This window comes from Perna viridis, chromosome 8 (genome assembly GCF_037379345.1).
Source record: "Perna viridis isolate PV_CMFRI_1.1 ecotype Kerala chromosome 8, ASM3737934v1, whole genome shotgun sequence".
Taxonomy (NCBI): Eukaryota; Metazoa; Mollusca; class Bivalvia; order Mytilida; family Mytilidae; genus Perna; species Perna viridis.
This window is the reverse complement of record NC_142452.1, coordinates 18,700,359-18,723,789: the sequence shown is the minus strand read 5'-3', so window position 1 is coordinate 18,723,789 and position 23,431 is coordinate 18,700,359. Positions and strand designations below refer to the sequence as shown.

General features: G+C 31.4%; 1 protein-coding gene across 2 annotated transcripts; it reads left to right on the top strand.

The window, feature by feature from the left end:
- The first annotated feature begins 124 nt into the window (after window positions 1-124).
- LOC148609638 (uncharacterized) lies at window positions 125-22,662 on the top strand. Of its 2 annotated transcripts, none has more exons than XM_088540602.1 (16): window positions 125-223; window positions 3,844-3,957; window positions 5,743-5,957; window positions 7,217-7,279; window positions 7,573-7,632; window positions 8,117-8,168; window positions 8,723-8,837; window positions 10,008-10,133; window positions 11,005-11,062; window positions 12,183-12,255; window positions 13,527-13,575; window positions 16,622-16,725; window positions 17,260-17,708; window positions 18,421-18,615; window positions 19,610-19,687; window positions 20,152-22,662. In XM_088540602.1, exons 2-16 carry the CDS (start codon window positions 3,870-3,872, stop codon window positions 20,350-20,352), a joined length of 1,926 nt encoding a protein of 641 aa, XP_088396728.1. In that variant the 5' UTR covers window positions 125-223; window positions 3,844-3,869; the 3' UTR covers window positions 20,353-22,662. The 2 variants fall into 2 exon arrangements, with proteins under 2 accessions (XP_088396728.1, XP_088396730.1); XM_088540604.1 differs by having other exon boundaries at window positions 148-199.
- The last annotated feature ends 769 nt before the right edge of the window (window positions 22,663-23,431 follow it).

Below are 23,431 nucleotides of genomic sequence, written 5' to 3'. Positions count from 1 at the left end.
TTTAATTAGATGAATTCCGGTAATCATCATCGACGTTTCAGAAGTATTTGAAAAACTTATTTTTAATTAAATCGATTGAAATTTAAGCCATTTAAACAAATTTAATGCTTTAGTTTCGTAAACCTACATGACTGTCTGCAGCGGGTCTTTTCAAAGAGGAAAACGAATCTAGCAAGGATGAAGTTTCCAGTTCACAAATGTTTGAGAACTCTTGTTTAGTATTGTAATTAGAATAGATCTACATATACATATTTTCTTCATGTACAAAAACATCGACGAGGTCTTTTTGTTGAATAAACTAAATTATAACTAACATATTTCGTACAAAATTCTATAATTAATTTTCATTTGCAAAACGCGGGTAAACAATAGAGATCTAGAGTAATTTTATAATTTGAAGAAAAGTATAATCAGCAAGAAAATTATTGTGCAATATTGACAACCATAAATAGTAGAAAGCAGAGAGTTCTGTGCACAAACACTTAAAACTTTTCTTTGATTTCAGTGGCTGATCCTGGGGGTTAGCTCCCGTTTTTTTATTGGATTTTTATGACCTTGTTCTAACTCTTGAACAAAAGGAAGTAAACACAATTATAATTGGGGAATCAACAATAAATTAATTATTATTTGCCAACGACATAGTCCTTTTATCCAATTTGGAAAAGGGACTTCAAAAAGCATGTTAAGTTTTACAAGAATTTTGTACTTTTTGGAAACTTAGTGAAATAAATTCTAATAAATCTAAGTCATTGTATTTAATTCTAATAGCAAAAGCCACAAATACTTGTTTTAAATATGCATGATGATAACTTCTTAGAAACTGTGACATACATCATATTGCTGTCTTGGCTTGACAATAAAATATACAGGCAACATAAAATTATCTGGAGCACCTCTAATGGAAAAAGTCAGAAAAGTGTTTTCAAATTTTAAAAACTAATAGGTCTAAACAACCCATGTAACCTATTAGAAAAACTACTTAACACTTTAGTGGTTCCTATACCTGCTTATATGGTAGTGAAATATGGTGTCTGAACCATATGAGCAACTTCATATAAAATTCAACAAAGAGATACTTGGGGTTAAATGTATCCAGTGCAACAGGCTTAGCTGAATTAAATGAATTACCATAAAATACCAAAATTACTGTCCAAGCCATTAAATATTGATCCCACATTCTGGTGTCTGATGAGACCCTGGTCAGTGGCATACATAATGCAACAAAAGATACCAATGCTTAGGTAAATCAACTCAAAAATGCTCTAAATAATATTAAGTTTTCATTTATCTATAATAATCCATCCTCACTAAGAAATGTATCACTTCAAAAATAAAAGTGTGATATCAATCTAACAACAGATGAAAGTTCTTCAACAGTGTGCACCTGATAATTGCAGACCTTGTTATGTAGATCTTTGCAAATTCAGATCTGATAGATCTACACTTACTAAAAGTAGAATAAGTGCACATGTATTATCCATTGAATACAATAATATAATATATCTAAACAAATCAGAATTTGTCTTTGTTGTAAAAGTGGAGAGATAGACAACAAACCATTTCCTTGTTAAATGTAAAGTGTTAGAATTAAGGAATAATTTTTTAAACTAACTCAATAAAACTCCCTCATAACGCAGATAAATCATTCATCTGCTAACTTTATATATAAACTATTAAAAGCAAATCTGCTGTATTATTAGAACTTTCATCAAGCTTTACAAATGAGTGTCTCCCTAATGAGACAAAAGACTAAAGGTAATACTAATATAACTGTTTTCAGCTGTGACACTCCCACCATACATACATAGTAGTAGTTTTTTAATGTTTATTCTTACTGGATGTCTTTGTATTATGTTATGCCATGACCATTTATTGCAAATGTGTTTGAGCAAATAAATATTGAATTGAATTATATAAAATTGACAAAAATGGCAAATAATGTCATAGCAGCCCCCCTTTTTCTGATGAACCCCGTCTGGTACCCCCGTTTTTCAAAGTGTCTGGATCTACCACTTAATTTTCTTTTAATTTCTAGAACATGACTTTAGGATGAATAATTTGACTTTCAAAATTTAAAGTCTTTTAGACCTGCATAAAAAATCATTTAAAAGAAAAAAACTAAGGAGACCAATCATAAATACATGTATGGTCCAACATGTCACAGCAACCATTTATTCAGCAATGACCTGTCTTAAAAGGCTATGATTAAACTTTTTTCTATGTAAAATTAACCTGTATTCAAAGACCACCTGTCTCATGTCATTTTTTCTTCTTTTTTTGTATCAGGTTTGATTAATAGTAAGACATAATGAATAATGCTTAATGGTTTGTTTGTTTGTTGGGGTTTAACATCCGAGCAGCAATATTTCAGCTATATTCGGACAATGAACATGAAATGGATGATAAAATGAAAATGAAATGAAAAAAAAAAAGGGGGATGAGTCACAAGCATAATAGGGTCGACAAATTTTGATTGCCACTGGAAAAAGGGGGATGGGTAAGGTCGGGCAATTTAGCCTCCTGTGGTGGAGCACAAAGGTTCCTACTCCTATCGAATACCACAGCAGGGTTCTTTAACGTGTGAGGAACGTGGCATCTTTCCCAACACGGTGCACCACTCTGGTTTGCGGTCAGGTTTTCCGTATTATAGCCTGACAACCCCAGCATGTAACACGCCAGGGGTACCCCATTCCACCACCTGGGGCACACATCCCAGTTGCTTTGTGGGCAGAGCGCCTAGCCTCTGGCTAGGTTTCTGAGCACTATTTAGTCGCCTTTTACGACAAGCTTAGCGCTGCTGCAGGCCTATTCTTTTAACACCCGGACCTGCACGGGGCTTGCTTAAATGGAGATCACAGTTTTTTGAAAGGGAAGTTTGACATTTCTATGTCAGAATAAAGTTGTACATATTTGTATCAGGGTTAAAATTTTGATAGTAGACCCAGTTATCCTAACTGAAGCCTATCCATTATTTTGTCTTTAATTTGATCAGAGTTATTGTACAATGTATATGGAATCTTGATTACATGTACATTGTATACTTGTAATACATGTACATACATTATGAATATTTCATGTTTGTAAGAAACTCCAATTAGACTTTTCCACTTTTATTTTTGGATGATAAAAATATTGGTAGAATAATATATACTGTATTGCAGATGAGATTTATTGTCACCTATCCCATGCTCCGTGTTTTTAGTGGAGTCCGAGTTGCTCATTTACTTTTGTTACTTTGTATGTATGATTTTAGTTACTTTATGTTCTTTGTTGTGTCTGTCTGTTTTCCATGTCTGGTCTTTGTCCCTGGATTACATTCTTTTGATTACCGCTATAACCTTGGTTCCCTTGATTACTCTTTCAATGTTTTCTAAATGTCTGATTATTGAAAACTATTAATTGACAATTTTGTCCACAAAGACTTAATCTTCTGAGTCTGACTTTAGTTCAGTAACTTATGGCCAAGTATAGTGATTTTTTCAACTATAGTTAACATCTAAACATAACAAAATCCTACAGTACCTTGATTGATTACCAGTATAGTGGTGTACCTTTGGGTTGTCTTACAGTGGTACTAAAGAACTTTTAATCAGTTGGAAATTTTTTATTACTTTCTTTTGTATGAAGAGTGGTGAGCCCTGCCTCTTTCAATATCGAAAAGATATGAAAATATCTTAAAAGACAAAAGGTATTTTCTGCAGAGTAGTACACCACTATGTTGGTGATCAGTCATGGTGTATCTCTTTCTGTACTGTAGTTTATTTTGTAAGCAATAAATGTGCACTTAAAATTCGTGCTTTACTGTAACATGTGGGTTCACTTTAATTTATACTTTTAATTAAGGCAGTTAATTGAGCATGTAATATCTAATGGGAAAGAATGTGAGAAGACAGTACAAAAATCCAGTGTTATCAGAATTAGAGGAAAGAGAGAAGATAAAAGAATCAGTTTTAAGAGGTATAATTTTCATGTATTATTATTGTTTATACATACATGTACATGTAAAGCAAACTGATTGTAGACATAATAAATTAACTGTGATTGTTTATAATATATGGTTTTGTCATAAGCTTTTTTAGATTGACACACATACTTGTATAAACGCTTTCAATCCCTTCATATTTCTGAGCTTGAAACCACTGTTCATTATATACACTAAATGCAAAGAAGGAAAATTGATCTATTTTCTTAACTTTAGGGAAACATTTCCTGTAGAATTCAGATAAACTTGATAAAATTAAATTGAATAGCTTAATTACTTTCCCAACATATATCTACTATTTTTATTGGAATTGTTACAGTACAATAAGTTATGTAAGGACAAGGTTAAAGTCATCACTACATACATATGTAAGTTTATTGGTTGTTATCATAAACTGTGAAATGTTATGTTGTATCCATCTGCACCATGAGAACCAATTTGTTCATTGTGTCATACTTTTGTCTACAAATTTTACTGCTTTATGCATAAATCTCATAAAATAGGGATGGAAAGAAACTACTCTTTGATATGATGATCCTTAATATCAGCCTTACAAAAGATTTAACTAAGTTGTGTTAAGAATTGACCCTTTTTAGGATTTATTGCCCTTGAAAGATAAAAATAAATAACCCATTACAATAGTTTTCAGCTTATGTTTCAAGAACTGTAGCAAATAGAAAAAAATGGTTCAATTTTTGAAATATATTGTTATTCCTATCATAAAATATTTTAAAAGGAATTCATATTTCATGTGAAAACAGACCTTCAATTATTGATTCCATAGGGCTCCATACATTTTTACTGACATTTTTGGTTGTAGCTTGGACCATATTATTCGTTTAGATATGAGGGACCACTGAAATCGACTGGAATACACCTGGGACACTCGTCTTGAAATATTGCCATACTGGGTGACGAAGTGCGATTCATTTTTATGGTAATCTCCAAACCCCAGAAGTAATGCCTAAATATCCTCCAGAACATCAAAATAATCCTTGAAACTGGCCCTTGGTTTACATTTAAATTAATTCTTTTGAGTATATATATTTTATTTTATCCATCTTTTTGTCGAGCATTCCAATGATTTTTAAGTCTCTAATACACTTCACTCTTTGATATTTTTGCATGACATTAAAGTATTGATTGGAATTTAGTGTGTGTCTAGTACTACTTTATTAGTCTTTCATTAGAGGTATTGGGCCATGTGTTGTAGATTTATATGATAGGGGATTGTCTGTCCAGCAAAAAGTGGGTATTAACAACTTTGGTCTACTTCACTTCATAGCTTAGACAGAGAAACACTTATGAACACAGTTGGTTGTGTAGAATTTATCAGGATTTTAATTTTTACATATTTATCAACAACTTGAACATGTCATAAGTTGTAGAGTACAAAGACTCTTAACAAAGCATGAAGGGTAATAACAAAATAATTATGGAGCTGTTTAAAATCTAGCAGAAGTCAAAAGAAATAGTCTAAAAGGAAAGTCTATATAAGAAATGGCAATATCAGGGTAAAACCGGAGTTGGAAATCCTCTGCAATGGTCCTTACAGTCCAGGCATTTCAAATTGAAAAGGCGGGTTAAATCAGGCTTTATAGCACACTGAACCTCCCACTTAAATTATGGCTCATTATTTCCAGTATATTTCAACACAAATGGGCTGCCTAAAAAATTGATACAAATAAAATTTCAGTTTTAAAACCAAAGCAGTATTCATTGATTGGTATTAAACATAATTTAGATTGATCTTTTGTTAGTTTTTAGACAAAGGTATTCATCTCCAGGTGGAAGTGGAGCCATTGTTGTTGGGAAGTCTACAGAACAGTCTTCCAGTCAGCCTTCTGTCTTAGACTTAACTCATGAATCTACTTCAAATATGACAGATTCTGAAGTCTCATCTAATTCAGACAAGAAAACACAGAAAAAAAGAAGGAGAAAGAAAAGACAGAGGACTCAAAGAAAAATTAAAAAGGTTATACTCAATGAGTCTTAATATGAATGTTTAATTTCATGTGCATTCTTTCAAGGTAGCAATTGAATAAGTACATTCATTGATTTATCAGCTATTGAATCCTGAATGATTTATTATTAAAAATTGATATTCTTCAGCAAGCAATGGTGAACAATACTGTACTGCAACAATAGTGATAAAGAAGTTTGAAGGAAAGAGCTAGAAAAGCTGACACCAGTTTCTCATACATTTTCAAAAAGATATATTTCACAATTAAGTAATTACAAGGGAGACAGTCTGTATTAATTTACAATATTTCAGTTATCAGTTAGGGTTATACTGTTATTTTGTGAATATTTCAATTAATTTATTTTCACATTTCAAAGTTCATTTGATGACTCACTGACTATGAATCTAGACAGTAACTTACAAGCAGTAACATCATTAGTGTGTCAAAAATTACATTTGAATACAGTTTCAAAGAATTCTTACAAAAATAAGAAGAATACTAGCAAAATCTTTAACAGAAATTGTTATGGTACAACATGTTAAATGGTTGGAATAATAATGTTATATGAGTCATTTGTGCATGTATATGATCTATACATTCAGCATGCAAAGATGTTCCAAACTGTTATTGTTTTGTTTTTCTTTTATTTATCAATTTTGCCTGAAGTGTACAAATTTTGCCAGGTTGTGTTCTCTGCCATGTATGACACACATTCGAAGAAAAAAATGCAAAAAATTCAGATTATTTTGATTTTTTATATTACCCAAGCTTCAAAGGTGAGGGGTATACTGTTTTACCTCTGTTCATCCATCCATTCACCAAGATATATTTTTCATCTTACTTCTTCCGCAACTTTTTGTCTTATTCATTTGTTATACAGCCTCAGCTAGGAATTTCATACAGGGCCTACCATATTTTGACTGCAGAAACTTACTTCCTGCTTTCCAACTTAGTGGGTTTTTAAGCATTTTTGAATTTATATGATTAACATTTTCATTGAACTTGTCACAGTGGCAGCCACATGATATTTTAAGATTTAAGCATTATTAAATTATGTCATATTTTTGGATTTGATTTCAGATTGAGATGTTTACAAATTCCTGTTTGAATTTATACCATGCAGTTTTAATGCAAATACTCAATTTTTGATGTGAGGGTATCACTAGTGGGCATTTGCTCACAGGTTTTATATATACTGACTATATCCTTCTGTATGTATAAATTTGATGTTCCATTTTTTTATATGATAATTATTTATCTTTTAATATAGACAGAGAATGCTGATAGATTGGATGTTGCTAAGCATTTGAAAGTAGCTAATGAACTTAGACGAGTATGTACATGATTACATTTAGAATAGAACAGCTTCTTCTCTGGTATATTTTAAGCAGAACATGTGTCAGATTTGTAGTAAAATCATTTTATTGGTATTTTATCAAAAATTTGTTTAAAGTACTCAGTCTTATTTAAAAATGCACGTGAAGAAAATAATAGGAATATCAAATTATGTTCATTCAACCTTAAAAAATGACTAACTGTAAGCACCATCATCCTGAACATTTTATATAGAAAAAGCTTTGATAACATATTTCATTAATGTCATTTTGTATCATTGACTATATACAGGCAGTGAAACCGTTGACTGATAGCTCTAGAGTCAGTATGATTACACAGAACAGAATTACTGTAAGCTTTAGTGATATGTATTATACTACAGTATAAATGTCCATATTTCAGGTTTTATTGAAAGGAAAAATAAGGCAAAAAATATAATGGAAACAAAATTATGGATATAGTGAAATGCAACAATTGCACCAGCGTATTACCTTACTCCAAAACAGTAAATACTTTCAAGGCACCTTTGGCCAATGTAATGTTTTTAGTCTACCAAACTTCTGTATAGATCTACAAATCATCGTAGATGCTATGTTATAAGACTTCCATATTTTTCACATTGTTTTAATACATTGTACTTTAACTTTGAAACAATGACTTAAACATAGATGTGTCTTTGGCTCCCCACAGATTTTATTGAAAATTTGCTTTTTCTTGAAGCTTTAAGTTAGAAGGTTACATTAAGATAAGAAAAAGTAACTATAAATGACATTTTTTTTTTTTCAATTGTTTTCGTTTATCGTCAGAGCAAGAAAGTTCTAATTTTTAATTATAGAGAAATATGGGACTATTTAATAAAGGGAAGAAGTCATCAACAATATCTAGAGGTACATTGATTTTGTATTTAACTACAATACAAACTTGTCCTATTCATCATATATTGACTTATGAGGTTTTTTTTGCATTATGATAATTCAAAACTTGTGTATATTTGGATAAAAGCTATTGTCTCACTACTACAAGAAGTAATTTACATTTGAAATGCATAAAATATATTTATATTTGATTAATGTGTCATTGCTGGAATGACAAAATGATATTTAAAAAAGATATTAAATACAGAAAGGACAACTACCGAAGAGGTGAATATTTGATTTTACTAAATCGTTATAATAAAAATTCTATTTTTCATATTTTCTGTTTTCTTTTGTAAAAAAACTATACATTATGGGTAATTAACTTTGTTGAAAGGTAGAGCTACCATATATCATAGTTTTTATATGAGGACTCCTGTATCGTATATCATGTATCACATATCACATATGGTGTATCTTTCATGGTATATGGTGTATTGTACATTATATAGGTGGGAAGGTTACACAATCAGAATACTGTATCTTGTAAATTTGTAAATATTTATCTAAGAATTTCAAATTTTCAGAGATTCATATCCCAGAAGCAGTTAGGAAGAAGACCCAGGAGGATCTAAAGAGGATTTTACGCCATAGTGACGAGAGCGATGCTGATCGTGCTAATGAACTTAACATTACCAACAGGTTGAAATACAAAAATACCAATCATATATATTGCAAATTTTGATATGTTGAACACATTAAAATGATTCCAGGTCTTGTTATTCAAATGAAACTCACTATCAAATTGTTTTTTTGATAAATTTTATTGGTGAAAGATTCAAGAATATGTACAATGGGCACATAACTTTTTATAGGTTTAAACTGGGCTGGAGCTGGCATGACAATTAAATGCTTGTAGTCCTTAGTTTTTAGCAAGAACACCATATGTAGTTGTGCATATTATCAAAAAATTTTGATTCTCTAATTTTTATAGGAGTTATATCCTTCGAACTTCGATATTTACAAAAAATCATCATGTATCATCTTGTCATTACAACTCCTTTAGACCTACCGAATAGAATTTATGAAACTTAATATCATATATCAGGTGTTTTTGGGATGGTGGTAATTTTGGCTATATTGGGGTACATGAAAAAAATTGTCAAAATAACAATGGCCAATTTTCCTATTTGATTTTCAATTCCGTGCCATTTGTTGCAGATGTTATTTGCTAAGTGAAGCATTGAAATTTGACCATTCCTGGAAGACCAATCTCATGTTTAACTGCATGTGAGATAATTCATAGGGTTTAAAAAATAAGTTGAATATAGAATCATGCTGAGGGCAACATATGTAAAATGTATATGAACATAAACATGATATATTATACTTAGTCTGGCATACTGAAATATAGATAATCAAGTATACACATTGAGTGAACATGTACACAAAAAAAAACATACAAAGAATATAAACAGATAATGTTGACATGATAAAATAAACCTTTTACATTCAACTTTACAACATCAATATTCTTATTTTTGTGGTTGAAATTGAAAATCCACCAATATTAAAATCGCCAACTTTTAAAACCATCAAAATTCACCAATATTTCAAGATGCCAAAAATTACTCAAACAGTATGAAGCAAGACCTAAATATGTTATTGTATATATTATAAGGAAATTTTGATTGTCTATTTTTTATGGAAATTATGCTCTGTAGTTCTGTATATCTGTCCATAACACTTTTTTGTCGCATTTTCCTCAGCAACGTTAAATCACAACTGCAGTGTCACACAGGTCCAGACTTAAATTAGTCTAGCTTGTTACAAATGTTATAATAATTTTTACATGATGTTATTTTTTTTCAGTCCTCTAGTTTTACCAAAGTCTAGATCAGGCACTGTGTCTGCTACTAATAACAGGAAGTCTGATTTGGGTTATAAGAGTGCAAGCAGTAACTGTACACCTGCATCAGCTAAGGTCCATAATCCTGTGTTAGTATGGCTTTGATATTTCTTTGTCTTTTTAAGTTATTGCAGAGATTTTTTCTATCTATTCATTTTTGTTTACTAACTTGACCCAAAACCAATATGAATAAAGGACTTAAGGTATTTAGATCTGTCATAAAATGCTAGGCTCTGCCAATCATGCACACTATCACCTGTTCAAGCCTATGTTGGAATTGTTTATCAGATCTGTGCACCATTATTGTTTCTATACAACAACACAGATATTTAAGAAATAAATCCTAAAATGGAGTTTTCGTGATTTATTTCAATTCTAATAGAACGATGATGGTATTTTTGTACTTTTTCATGACCTATTACAGCAACCTTAGACCTGCCATTTTTGTCCATATTTGGCTGTACACTTTACACTAGCTATGTCAGTTGAAATGGTCGCTTGTGAAACTTTTGCTTTTTTTTTTATAATGAAGGAAAGGGCAAATTAAGTAGATCGATGTTAGATATGGCAATAGTCGTTTGTATCATAAGGTCACAGTGTTCACACATGAACAGGTACACAGTTTCATTCATTGACAGTTGTTATTGTTTGGTTTCATACATAATTGTGCACGTGGCAAATGCTACTGAGTATGTCAGTGATTTTTTCGGAGCATAAGATAACTTCTAATACATAAAGTTTAATATCTTTATTAAATACGAATTTGATGTCCATTTACTCTACTGGAATGAATGAAAACAGCTCATACACATTGGAATGTTACGTGTGTTTGTTTACATGATTAAGGTGGACAGTAATTTACACACACACACACACAAGCCACGCCAATAAGACACGTGCTGCTCATATGGCAATTCTGTTTATGTCACAGAACACAGAAACCATTGATGTATATTTCAGTACTACTGGAGGCCTCAGTGTACCCAGCTCAGAAGATATTGTACAACTGATGCCACAGGTTGGTCAAAAGTCAGATTTAACTAGGAATTTACTTAATCTTTAGACTTGTTCCCTATTTCATGAAAACATTATGATACATCACCTTTTTCATTAGCTTATTGAAGCATTATGACTCTGCTTGCAATAAAAAAAATCAAAATTTGAAGAAAAATGAAGGGGACACCTTTCTTTCCAATTATTCAGTTTCTGGATTGGGTTTTTGGAAAAATGTACCAGTATATGTAAACTGCTGGTAATAGGTTGTTGGATTGAATGTATACCAATATCACGTCATATGTTCAGTGAATTAAGCCATAGTACATGTAGCAAGTGAAATTGAGGGTTTTTTTGTAATTTTAATATTTACCTGTAACACTATTTCCTATTTGGTGAGAGCACTATTTCTTTGTTGTAATTGGGATCATATTATACATTGATGGAAGTGATTTCTTAGTACGAGTGTACTTATTTTGATTGTTTGTATTCTTTTTTGTTTGTTTTGTTCTTGCATTTGGTCCTTTTTATGTGAAAACCTCATGATAACCTGCTATAACAATATAAATACTTTCTGATAATTGTAAATGAATATCCTTGCAATTAGTGCAAAAAATCATAATCTTGTTTCTCTCTATTAAAAATAACTACCAGTTTAAAATAATAAGTAAAATATATTTTAGGAAAAAGTGTAATCTTTTTTCTATTTGTGAAGAAATATAAACTTCATTCATATGGTGCACACTGAATATTATAAACTTGCAAGCTGTCTATTTAAAGTGTGCACCACAGGCATTGCTATATCACTGTAAAGCAAAATGTCTAAGAGATGATATCTGACCAATCAGAAAATGTGTTGCATCGACATTAAATTATACTGTAAAACTTAAAATCGTAACCAGATGTACCAAGACTGTAAGTTAATTAAACTTGTCCTTGAGGCAGGGTTTGGACTTTGCTCTTAGCTACACATTTTTTTTTAATTATAACTTGGGTATGCACTCTCACTTATTGGTTGTTCATTCATATTTCATTATTTGAAAGAGCTTGGAGCAAATTTATTTATGCAAATGGAGTTTTTTAAATAACTGTATTTAAAAACAAATTTACTTTGGTAATTAAGGTTTAGATTTTGTTAATTACAGGAACCTCCAATGGAAGATATATCTCAAGTACTCATTAGAAACTTGGATAAGAAACAGTTTTTCCCTGGGAGAAGTATGCTTAACTTGTTAATTCTACTCTTGAACAAATTGATAAGGATATTGAAGCATACCTAAATTCATGTTTCATTTTTTGTATCTCCCCTCTTACAGAGTTAAAGGTATAAAGTTATCTTTACATCTGCTTGTACAGCCTGTGACACTTTTCATTTCCAGATGATATTTAATGAACTGCACAACCAAATCTTTTCAAGTTTTTAAGACCTACATCCATCTGTCTGCCCATTGGTGGTACCTAATTTATGTAATCTGTAACTCAAAGAGTATTGAAATAATAATATTTAAAATTTGCTCAGTATTTAAAAACATATTATACCCCACTCAATGGGAATCACCTTGTCTGTCAGTCTTATCTCGACTCCCACTCAATGGATTGATTTCAAATTTAGTGTGTGGTTTCATATAGATGGAGTATAAGTTGTAAGTGAATTTTGGTCCTTTCCAATATCAACTTCTTGATTTATGGGACTTTTCTTTTTTTTCACTATATAGAATGATAGAGAAAATATTTGTCACAAACGTCTCAGCTCCCAGTTAATAGATTAATTGTAAATTTGTGTGGCTTCTTATAGATGTGGCATTCATTGTGAGTGATTTTGGTTGCTTTACAATATCAACTTCCTGTATGAGTAGGGGTATGCCTAACACAACAATACATGTAATTTCATGTTAAAGGTAATCACCTGTTTTTATGGAGGAATTTGATCAACATTTACATTCATTTTTAGCATGTTGCACTTAGCTATTATTATTACCACTTTATGTTGTGGACAGTACCTTCTTGGTGTTACTCCAAATTTTCTCAATCAATATTATTCAAACTTAACATAGTATTTATACACATCATCAATATGCATATAAATATTTGGGAAGGTTTGATTAGTTGTTAACCAGTTATAATCTTTTTCTCTTTAAACATTTCGAAGAAGGGGATATCTGACCGGTAGATCAACTTCCTTTGTTTTTATAAATTCATGTCCATTTTGTGTGGGATAATTAGTCTTCCACTGGTACATTGTAACATCATTTTGTCATTAATAGCTTGTGATGTAGCTTATCTACAATTTATTGTAAATAAATATGTACATGTAAAAACACTATAATGGACTATTTTCCGTGGAACATGAATACTAAAGACTGAAAATTCTGCAAGTAGAAATACATTCATTGTCTAACCTTAATGTGATTCTTGTATATTTAATTCAAAGTTTTGCTCACAGCAGTGAACTATATCCTAGTGATTGTAGTTCAATTTACTTATTGCAGATTTATTTGAAGAAACAGTTGAAGAACTAAGGAAAATAATGAAACAAAAGTAAGACTTTGATTTGAAATATATTTTAATTGTTATACAGTCGACTCCACTTAATCGCATATCGCTTTATTGCATATTTCGGTTATTAGCATAATTTTCTCCTGCACAAAACCATTTCCTATTATTCTATTAGGGAAAAAATCGCTTATTTGCATAGGCCTTGGAGGTGCATTTTGGTTTATTGCATAGAGAATTTTGCCTTGTCCAGGTAAAGACAGGTTTTCCCAAATTCTATTTTAAGCCTTTGGGTCATAAATATGTCAGTCATATTTATTGTTGTAAAAACTAGATTATCATCAATCACGAGGTGTTAATAATGGATTAAAAAAATCATGGACATAAAAGACAATATAAATGATTTCTAAGTACATTAAAATAAACAAGCACCTAGGTGAACAGTGACTTCTGACGACATGCCGAACATCACCTTATGATGCGGCTTGAGGTTCGGCTTGGGGTATTTTTTGTCCCTATTTAAATTCTTCCGACTACAAATGATTATCAATGTAAATTTAATTTTCTTTAATGAGCTGTCAGTGTACAATGAACAGAGGAATAAAACACACAGACCATTTCAAAAGCCCACAAACTGCAAACATTGATGAATATTACACTGAATCCTGGCTGAAATATGAAATATGGGATTTGCTTTCGTAGAAAGGTCAGGAAATTACTTGACTATTTATAGATGAGAAACACGTGGTTTTACTTATAAATACACACAACATAAAGAAGGTCAATAAACAAGACAAACACAATATATATTATTATTTATTGATAAAAGAACAATACAATGAGAAGGTCTATAACAATTAAATACCAGATCAGAAATGTTGAACGGTGATATCCCTGGTTGATCCACAGTATCATCGTCTTACCTGAACTCACACTTCCGGTAAAATCGTAATTTCAGTTATAAGAATAGCCCGGTTATTTGCATAATTTTTACTGGCAAATAGGCTATGCAATTAAGCGGAATCCACTGTATATTTATTTCTTACTGTTGAGACAAGATGATGTGATATTTGTGACATCATCTTAGTTTTAAAATATTTTGATGTCACCATATTTTTAACTTCCTTTCTTATGAGATCTTTGTAATACTATAGTATTATTGCATAAGGTTTTCCATTATGGCTTAGTTATTGGTCTGAGGTCAGCCATATTTGATGAGGCTTAACCTTATGCAATTATACATTTATTGACTAACTAGTCCAATACGCTAGGCCAATATGGATTTTAAGTAGTTAAATCCTGCATTGGCTAAATCCTCTATTGGTGTACTTTAGTATTTTGTATTGTATTGGCAGTTTTTATCATATTTAGGCTAATATTTGAACGGTAGTCAATAAAGAGGAACAATGACTAGAGGGGGTTCTGAAGAAGTATACTTAGCACAAACTTTTGTAAAAGAATCAAACACCATTAGAAAATATAGGACTAGGAAATCTCAGATAATGTTCTCTGTCACTGAACTCAAGTTGATCCATTACAAGTAAGTTCCAAAAGAAGTACATGTATTACAGAATATAAGTTCCTCTGGAAATTTGAATGAAATATATGTTCCTAATATAACAAATGTTCCTGAAGAAATTTTCATATTAAATAATATATAATGTCCCATCAGAACTTCTGGTATAAGGGACAAATATATATATTGACACTCTTACTTAGTGGAGCCTATTTAGAGAACTTGAAATCTTACCCTTTGTTGTCAGAGATTCTTTCACTTTCATTGGTGTTAGATTCTTAATCCCTCCACCTACTGTTTTGAAACTGATAAAATCTGGCAGGATTACATGTATATGTGTAATGCAGGGCTCATGCTATTGGGCGATTTGGGCAAAATAGTCGCCCTGGGGTCACTCACTCTGTCCTCAGAGGACACCAGACATTGCCCATCATCGGGACTGTACTATGTCTTCTAGTGGTATTTTGACCAGAGTTATCTCTTTTCCAATAACAATAACAATTCAAACAAAAATGGCACCCATTCCAGAAAAAAAATCTTCAAAATCCTTCAAATATTCGGTTACAAGCAAGTATTTGAAACAGTTTTTTGTTTCAGACGTATAAGACAGGATACGGAATGAATGTTCTTCACTCCAGCTTACAATAATTCATGTTTTATCATTCATTTTTCGCTATGAAACTTCCAATTTTGTCTTGCGGTTTCTTGGGACTTTGGTTAAATTTATCTCAATTAATAATTCGGTAGAAAACCCAAATGGTTTCTTTTGATATTCTTGCTTTATAACTGAACAATGATTTCTCCATTTCAACAGAATATATTGCAAGCTTGAGACAGGTTCATACCTAACCCCAAAAAGGATTAGTTCTTACTGACTATGAGTCAATAAAATTTCAGTCTAGATTTGTCACTAATAAATGTCGAACATGATTATTGATACTCCTGTTCAATTTACATCAAGAGACTGAATATTTTGAACAAGAAATCATGGATTAAGTGGAACCAGGAAAAAAACAACAAAATGAAAATTCAAACAGAATGTCACTGATGGAAATTTTGTATTCCAGTGCTGCCAAAAAAGACAAAATCAATAGGACAATGCATTGTAAGAATGTTGCTTTACTCAATATTGATTTTGCTGTAATAAATTTGGCAAGGGCTAGAGGTATAGATTAGAAATTCTATTTCATGAATATATAATACAGTCAATCATTCAGTTAGCAGCCTGATTTCATTTTGTTCAAAATATTTAGTTACTTACACATGTACCTTATATAAAAAGTAATATTTATCTCAGTAAAAGAAAATAAACATGCAAAAATGCCTGCTTATATTGTGTGCTTGTAAGTAGCATATACTGTAACACATATAATTAAAAAAGAGTGTTAGTAAATGATGCACGTACGCATTCACTTCTCCCTAGTGTCTCTGAAAGAGTCACTTTTCCCTGTTTTTCTCAAGTAGCTTAAGCCCTGTTAATGAATCCTGACATGATTATTGTGCTAGAAAAAAACAAGCATTTGAATAGTTTTTAATCAGATTTCTTGTGTAAAAAGAACAATTAAATTATTTCAGCTCCTTTAGCACCACCCCAATGTCACAGAAAGTCCACTCCAAGAAAACAGATTCAGTGAAAAGGTCTCTTCTGCTGGATAGATACTCTCCTGATAAAAGTAAAGGTAAGTTTCTCTTCTGTAGGATAGGTACTCTCCTGATAAAATCAAAAGTAAGTTTCTCTTCTGTAGGATAGGCACTCTCCTGATAAAAATCAAAAGGTAAGATGACACTGCTGTAAATTTAGGAACTAGTTGTAGTACTAAGTATGTTCATTTTGAATTTTTTTTTCAAAATGGATGCTTTTTCCTATCATGATTTTTTCTTTTGTACATGTTATAGTCATTTTATTTTCATAACCATTGCAAACAATGCTACAAGGGGTATATAATGATTAATTTGACTTAGTCTAGCCATCTATTGTATGTATACAAATCTTTAAAGTGCAACCTCTCCTTAATTACTATTTCCATTATTAATGTGAGAGAACATTGAACATTGCATGTAGATGTGCTTGAAACAATGTAATGATGGTGCTTGTAAGGGTAAGTATTACAACTTAATAGAAGTTTTGCATGTTCTAGGTTCCATGTGAAATTGGGGTAATCTTTAATGAGACTGTTCATAGTTTTTAATTTTTTTTTTTTTTTTTTCTTCAGAAAACAGCCAAAATCAATCAAGACCACCAAGAGCTACAAAACCAATAAGTCACAAACGTCCACAGAACTATAAAAGGTCATGTGATAACCAAGTGAATAGATCTAGACTTCATCATTGTGAGAATCAACACTCTCAACAGACAGATATGAATTATGAAATGACATCAATGTCGTCATCACAGGAGACTTATATGGATGCTAAACAACTACTCAAATGTAATAGCCCTTCAGTTAATGATAGGAATCCAACTCTGAGGAATGACTATTTAACTGCTGTCTCACAGCGTGTACAAAGGTACCACAATGCAGAACTGGTTGATGGTAAAACATTGTTGGAATGTAACGATCAGATGATTGCTGAAGCCTGTCATCAGATGGAACAACTGACCTCCAAACCACAGCCTATGGAAACAGATAGGTGCTCTGATAATGCATTAAAACTTCTTGAGGTATGGTTTCTAAAGTTTGGAACAAAATCATTTTGCCCTTCTGTCACCCCAAGATGAGGTCTCACTAACCACTTCCGGATCAAATGGCCACCCCCCTATGTAGTACAAAAAACACACAGAACCTAGACATATGCATTGTAAGTGCATTATTTGTGTGTATTATTGTTAAAAGTAGTCAAAATGAAGCTGAGAATGTGTACTTTAAAATCGTATATGTAATTAACTACAAAAGTGTATGAATATTGTTTACATTTTTTGGTAATTTGCCTCCATGCTGTCAGTTAACAGAACAGGTAAAAATGTGGATTTTCAGTATTATTTATTCAAGTAAATTTTGTGAAGAATTTCTACAATCATCGTACCATTAGCATAATGATTTTGGAAGCCTTATTTTCCAAGCTTTGCAACGGTATGCAACTTTAAGATGTCATTTGTCCTGGGAATTCACAGTGAAACTTTGAAAATTACTTTTTTAACATATAAAGTAATGGAATCGTTAGAAGTGGTTAGTGAGACCTGAGTGGTAAGCTTTAACTAATAAATTCTTTGAGAATACAAAGTCAAATTTAAATTGCAAAATAGTAGTACATTTAATCAGCTTTTATGAGCTTTTAAATGTGGCTTTCTTTTGTAATGATGTGTGTCACTTGTTATATGATTATTTTTTTCTGCTAAATTGGTATTGTGGAAGCATTTATATATTATTTTTCAGCAAAATGATGAGAATAGGAGTAGAAGGTACAAAATACATGGTGATAATATTAGACAAATTCAACAAGACATTTTAAGCATTCTTCCCAATGATATTGACCTTGCCCAAAGTTCACAGTCTTCTGGTTACCAAGGCAGCCAAAACAGTCGTCATAGTCGGGAAGAAAAGCTGTCATCTAGGATGATTGTTGATCAAGTAAGAATGATTTTTTTCTTTATATCCTCACTCAATGAGTGGGTGGTATGTTGGAATCACCTTGTCTGTTGGTCATTTCATAACGAGTTACATCATCACTTGCCTGCAGGATTAACATGTTTGTATTAAGTAAATATACATACATGGTACAATGAAGTGATTAATAAAGATTCTCCTCCCCATAGTAAACCTTTTACAGTTAATAATTCACATGCATATTTTATTATAGTGAATGGTAGAAATTACACCAAATATTCTTTTTTTTTTGTCTTCAAAATTATTAGTTTTACAAACATTACATATGTCATCTCACTATATTTTATTATACTCCCACTTGCAAAGTGGGGTATATAGTGGTAAGGGTGCCTGTATGTACCCATCTGTTATCCCGTACTCCTATACCATTGAAAGGATTTGAATGAAACTTTCACAGAGTCTTTATTACATATTCCCATTGTGCACCTCCTATTTAAGTCCATATGGAAGTCAAATGGTCATGTTATGAAATGAGGTAGTGGGGCTATCAAGCATTGCTCACAGTTTTTCTAGTTTTACAGCTATATTCCTGCTTTTGTTTTTGATTTGTTTGTAATTGTGGTGAAAAAGACTTATTGGTAATGTGATTCAGCTAGACATTGGTCATGGGGAATTTGCTCACATATTTCTTAAAATATCCTTGAGAAATTAGAGCTTTGCATTTTAAATTTAAAACATGTATTACATGATGTCCTTAAGAAATAATGGACGAGACTAAAAAGAAATTGTTTTGTGAATCTACAAACTAGCTGAAAGAATAGCCCACTTTCTTTAAATGTGAAAATCCTGTATGTGAATAATTGTTAAATCCTTCCAATCTCATAGCTGTAGTATTGGTGAAAAATACCGATGTTTACTGGAGTGATATTAATTGGTGATTGTTTCCAAAATTAAGCACACAGTTATTAAAATACAGATTGTTTTTAGCATGTCCAGTTCTTGTTGTTGTATTTTTTAGTGGCAGAGTAAACCCAGGGGAATTCCAGTTAATAATGTACCACAGTATCAACCCCACAATAAAGAAAATGTATGCGAGGTAAGTCTCATTGTGGATTGACTGAAGGTCAGAGATTCACATCTGATTGGCAATTTTATTGTTTTTTCCATTGTTCTTACTACCTTAAATTCTCTATCTGAGGCTAATGCAGTGATTTCAAAAATTGTCAGCACTTTACGACGACACTGTTGCTTGGAATCACCTGTGACATGAAAAACAATAGGATGTTTGCTTTAAATTGCTTGACTTTCCTAGAATCAGTGTCTGCTGTCTAAACTGAACAAATCTCTTTCTTGAACTCAAGTTATCTACTGACCAATGTGGAATATAATATACAACTTTCCCTCACCAAATTATCATTTTCCTTTTGTGATGAGGAATGATAATCCTAGAACTCTGAGCTTCTTCTTTAATCATGTTTATTATACATGTACCTTGCTTTAAATGGTTAATGGTAGTAAACTCTGTATTATTTGTTAACACTTTGTTAAATATACTTCTAGAGTATGGATATTTTAGACTACATTGATGAACCTCGCCCATCGGAAGGACGAACAAAAAATCCTGTGATGACACAGCTCACTGCAGATAAAGACAACATTCAAATGTGGTTTCCATCAAATGTTCATGTATTGGTACTACCTCAGAAACCAACATTTGAGTCACCAAGTCCAGAGAAATTGAGACCAAGATTCATGCATTGATATTTCTATTAAAACTTAGATAACATGAATGAAGTCTTTTGCTATGTATTTATATTGCAGTTATGTTATAAAGGTGTGTGTATAGTAAAGTTTTCAAAGATAAATTTAGATTCACGTGCTTTTTGAATATTGCAATATTTTTTAAACCTAAGAAAGCATTTTAAAGGTATTATTGGAAAACTGTTAAAAAATTTGCTTTTGAGATTCTAGGCCTTTTCATGGAGCATAACATGTTTATTTTTTGCAACTGTATTTACAAATTATCCCTCTTTAAAATAAAGTATTAGAATAACAGTTGAAGAAGTCATTTGGCTGTTTCAAAAGGTATTGTTTTATTAATAGTATCACTCCTTAAGTGTTTTTATGATTGTTCATAATTTTTTCTATCTGGCATATTGTTAACATGTTTTCTGGTTATCTCCCTTTAATATTTCAAAGCCTTGTGATGTAAAACTTGAGATTAAAACATGCTATTAAATCCAAGAGTCTATTCTCATTTCAATCAATGCAAAACATATGAAAAATTTTGCTTGGATTTAAATATTACTGTGAAGGTAATTTTATTTGTGGATACCAATTTCTTGTGGATTTCGAAAGAAAGACAAGTTCTTGAATTGTTGATTTTGTTTTTTTTATGTTTTCAGGATACACATCAATATTGGAATCTTCTTTTCGTTGGGAACCAAATTAAGTCTTTTGGTCTACCCAAGAACACCACAAAAATCGGTTCTCCATGAATTATAGTACTTTCACAGTAATCTTTTCATCCTTGGCTTTACTTTTAATGTGGACAACTTTACATACCACTACAAAGTTGTGCATTATTTTTCATTCATAATTTATAATTATGAACTATCTCCCATATCAATGCTTTAGTAACATATCATCTTTCATTTGGCTAATGTCAATATTTTATTTCATTTTTTTTTTTCATTATTTTTTTACCATATACATAATAAATGTTCCAGATGATAACAATTTTCACTTATTTTCGATTAAAACACTAATCTATATAAGGTGGTTGAAAACATTTCAATAGGTTATGAATTTTCAATCTGAAAAAAATATTGTAATTTTATAATGTGTTCAATATTATGTATATGTGTTTTAGATACAATCGGTTTTTATCACAAATTGGCTATTTTGGTCTTTGTTATTCTTTTTAGCATTTCCTCACATCTTTGTTTTACTATTGTGCAACTGATTCACATAAATACATGTGTCCTGTAAGTTCCCCCTACATGTTTCTAATGTGGACAGCAGTTATTGCTTTGTTTATGATTTTCCTGTTAATAAAAATATAAGAATAATATTGACAAGGTTTCTTTCTTACAAATCAATTGTTCTTGTGTGCTTAAAATGACCTCCATCATTGCAATGTATTTAGTTACTGACATAGGGCCAAAATTACTGTTTACTTATCAGTTAAAAAAACAATTTTTGGAAGTAAATAGAATTCATCAGAAACCCAAAATTTTGACATTGTTATAAATGTTGTAAGTTGTGATATCATGTGATTATATCTGTGATAGAAACTTCTAGTTGACTTATTAACTATGCTTGTTTTTTTTTTGCCTTGTTTATGTTTTTAACAATGTTGATTATTTCTCCTCCTTTTTGGTGAAGATGTGGATTATTCTGTCTGTTTCCTTGTTGTGTTCTTCCTGACTGTCTTATCTATCAGTTTCTTGTGGTTATTTCAAGATCTTAGAATTTTGGTTAATAAGCTCTCTGATTTCTTTTTTACAACACTCCCACTTGAAACAATTTTTCACACTTTTTATCAGTTGTTAAAATATAAAAAACTAACACAATGTAAAAAAAAACATGTTATAATCTGTAATAAGTCATGGAAAATAATATTGTGTAAATATTATTGTTAGTGGGGTATCAATTTTCTTGGTTTTTGTGGATTTGGTAAACCAAGAAATTTGGTTCCAAACATAAGGGAAATATTGGATTCATTTATAAGACGAAGTTGTCTAATCCTATAGACTTAACATTTTTTTCCCTACGGTGAAATTGATACCCATGAATAAAAATACTTTCACAGTATTGTTCTGACTGTTTTTAATTCTTTTGTCGTCTTCTGTATGCCAACTATTTTAATATTCATATGACAAAACCATTTGAAGTGAGGGTGAATAATGTATGTAATGGTGTGTAGTTGTATGTGTAATACATTTGTATTTTCATATTTGATGTTACCAGTTAAAACACATGAATGATGTTTTGTTAGTAGTCCGGTTTTGTTAAAGCTATGATAATTTCAGTTTTACAATTATGTTAATGAATAAAATTGTTGTAAGTTTTTGTATTTTATGTTCGAAGCATGAGACTTGGTGGGTAGGGGGTCAAGCACGAGACTTAGTGGGTTGGGGGTCAAGCATGATACTTTATGGGTTAGGGGTTAGGCATGAGACTTGGTGGGTTGGGGGTCAAGCATGAGACTTGGTGGGTAGAGGGTTAAGCACGATACTTGGTGGGTAGAGCATGTAGAGGTCTGTTGTATAGACACAGGTTTTTTGGTGTCTTTATCTGAACTATGAAATATACTGATGTAACTATATTCCTGTATTAAACCATCACTTACCAGGGTTTGTATGTTAGACCAAACAATGACCTTTGAATGACCAAGTAATTATCAATCAATAATGTTCCAAGCCACAAATCAACAAACAATTGACAACCTCACATATAAATATTCATAATTATTGTTGTGGCTATCATCCCCTTCCAAATGTTGCAATGACATATTGTAGTGCTTAAGAATCAAATTTCTGATGAATTCTATACAAACTTGGGTCACATTTATAGTTGTTAGGAAAATTTTCCAAGATAAAGGTCAACGTCACAGAAGGAATAACAAATGTCACCACTCTAAACATCCTTTAAAGTGTTCTTAGACAACTTGAGTGCCCACTTACTCCCTTTGATAAACTACAAGAGAAAAGAAAGTGAATCAAAGATGCACCAACCCAACCAAAAAATGAAAAGAAATCATTCAAAGGCATAGAATTGGCTTCAACGAATAGAGAGAAATTTCCCATACCAGATGTCTGCCTTAAAATGGTCTGTG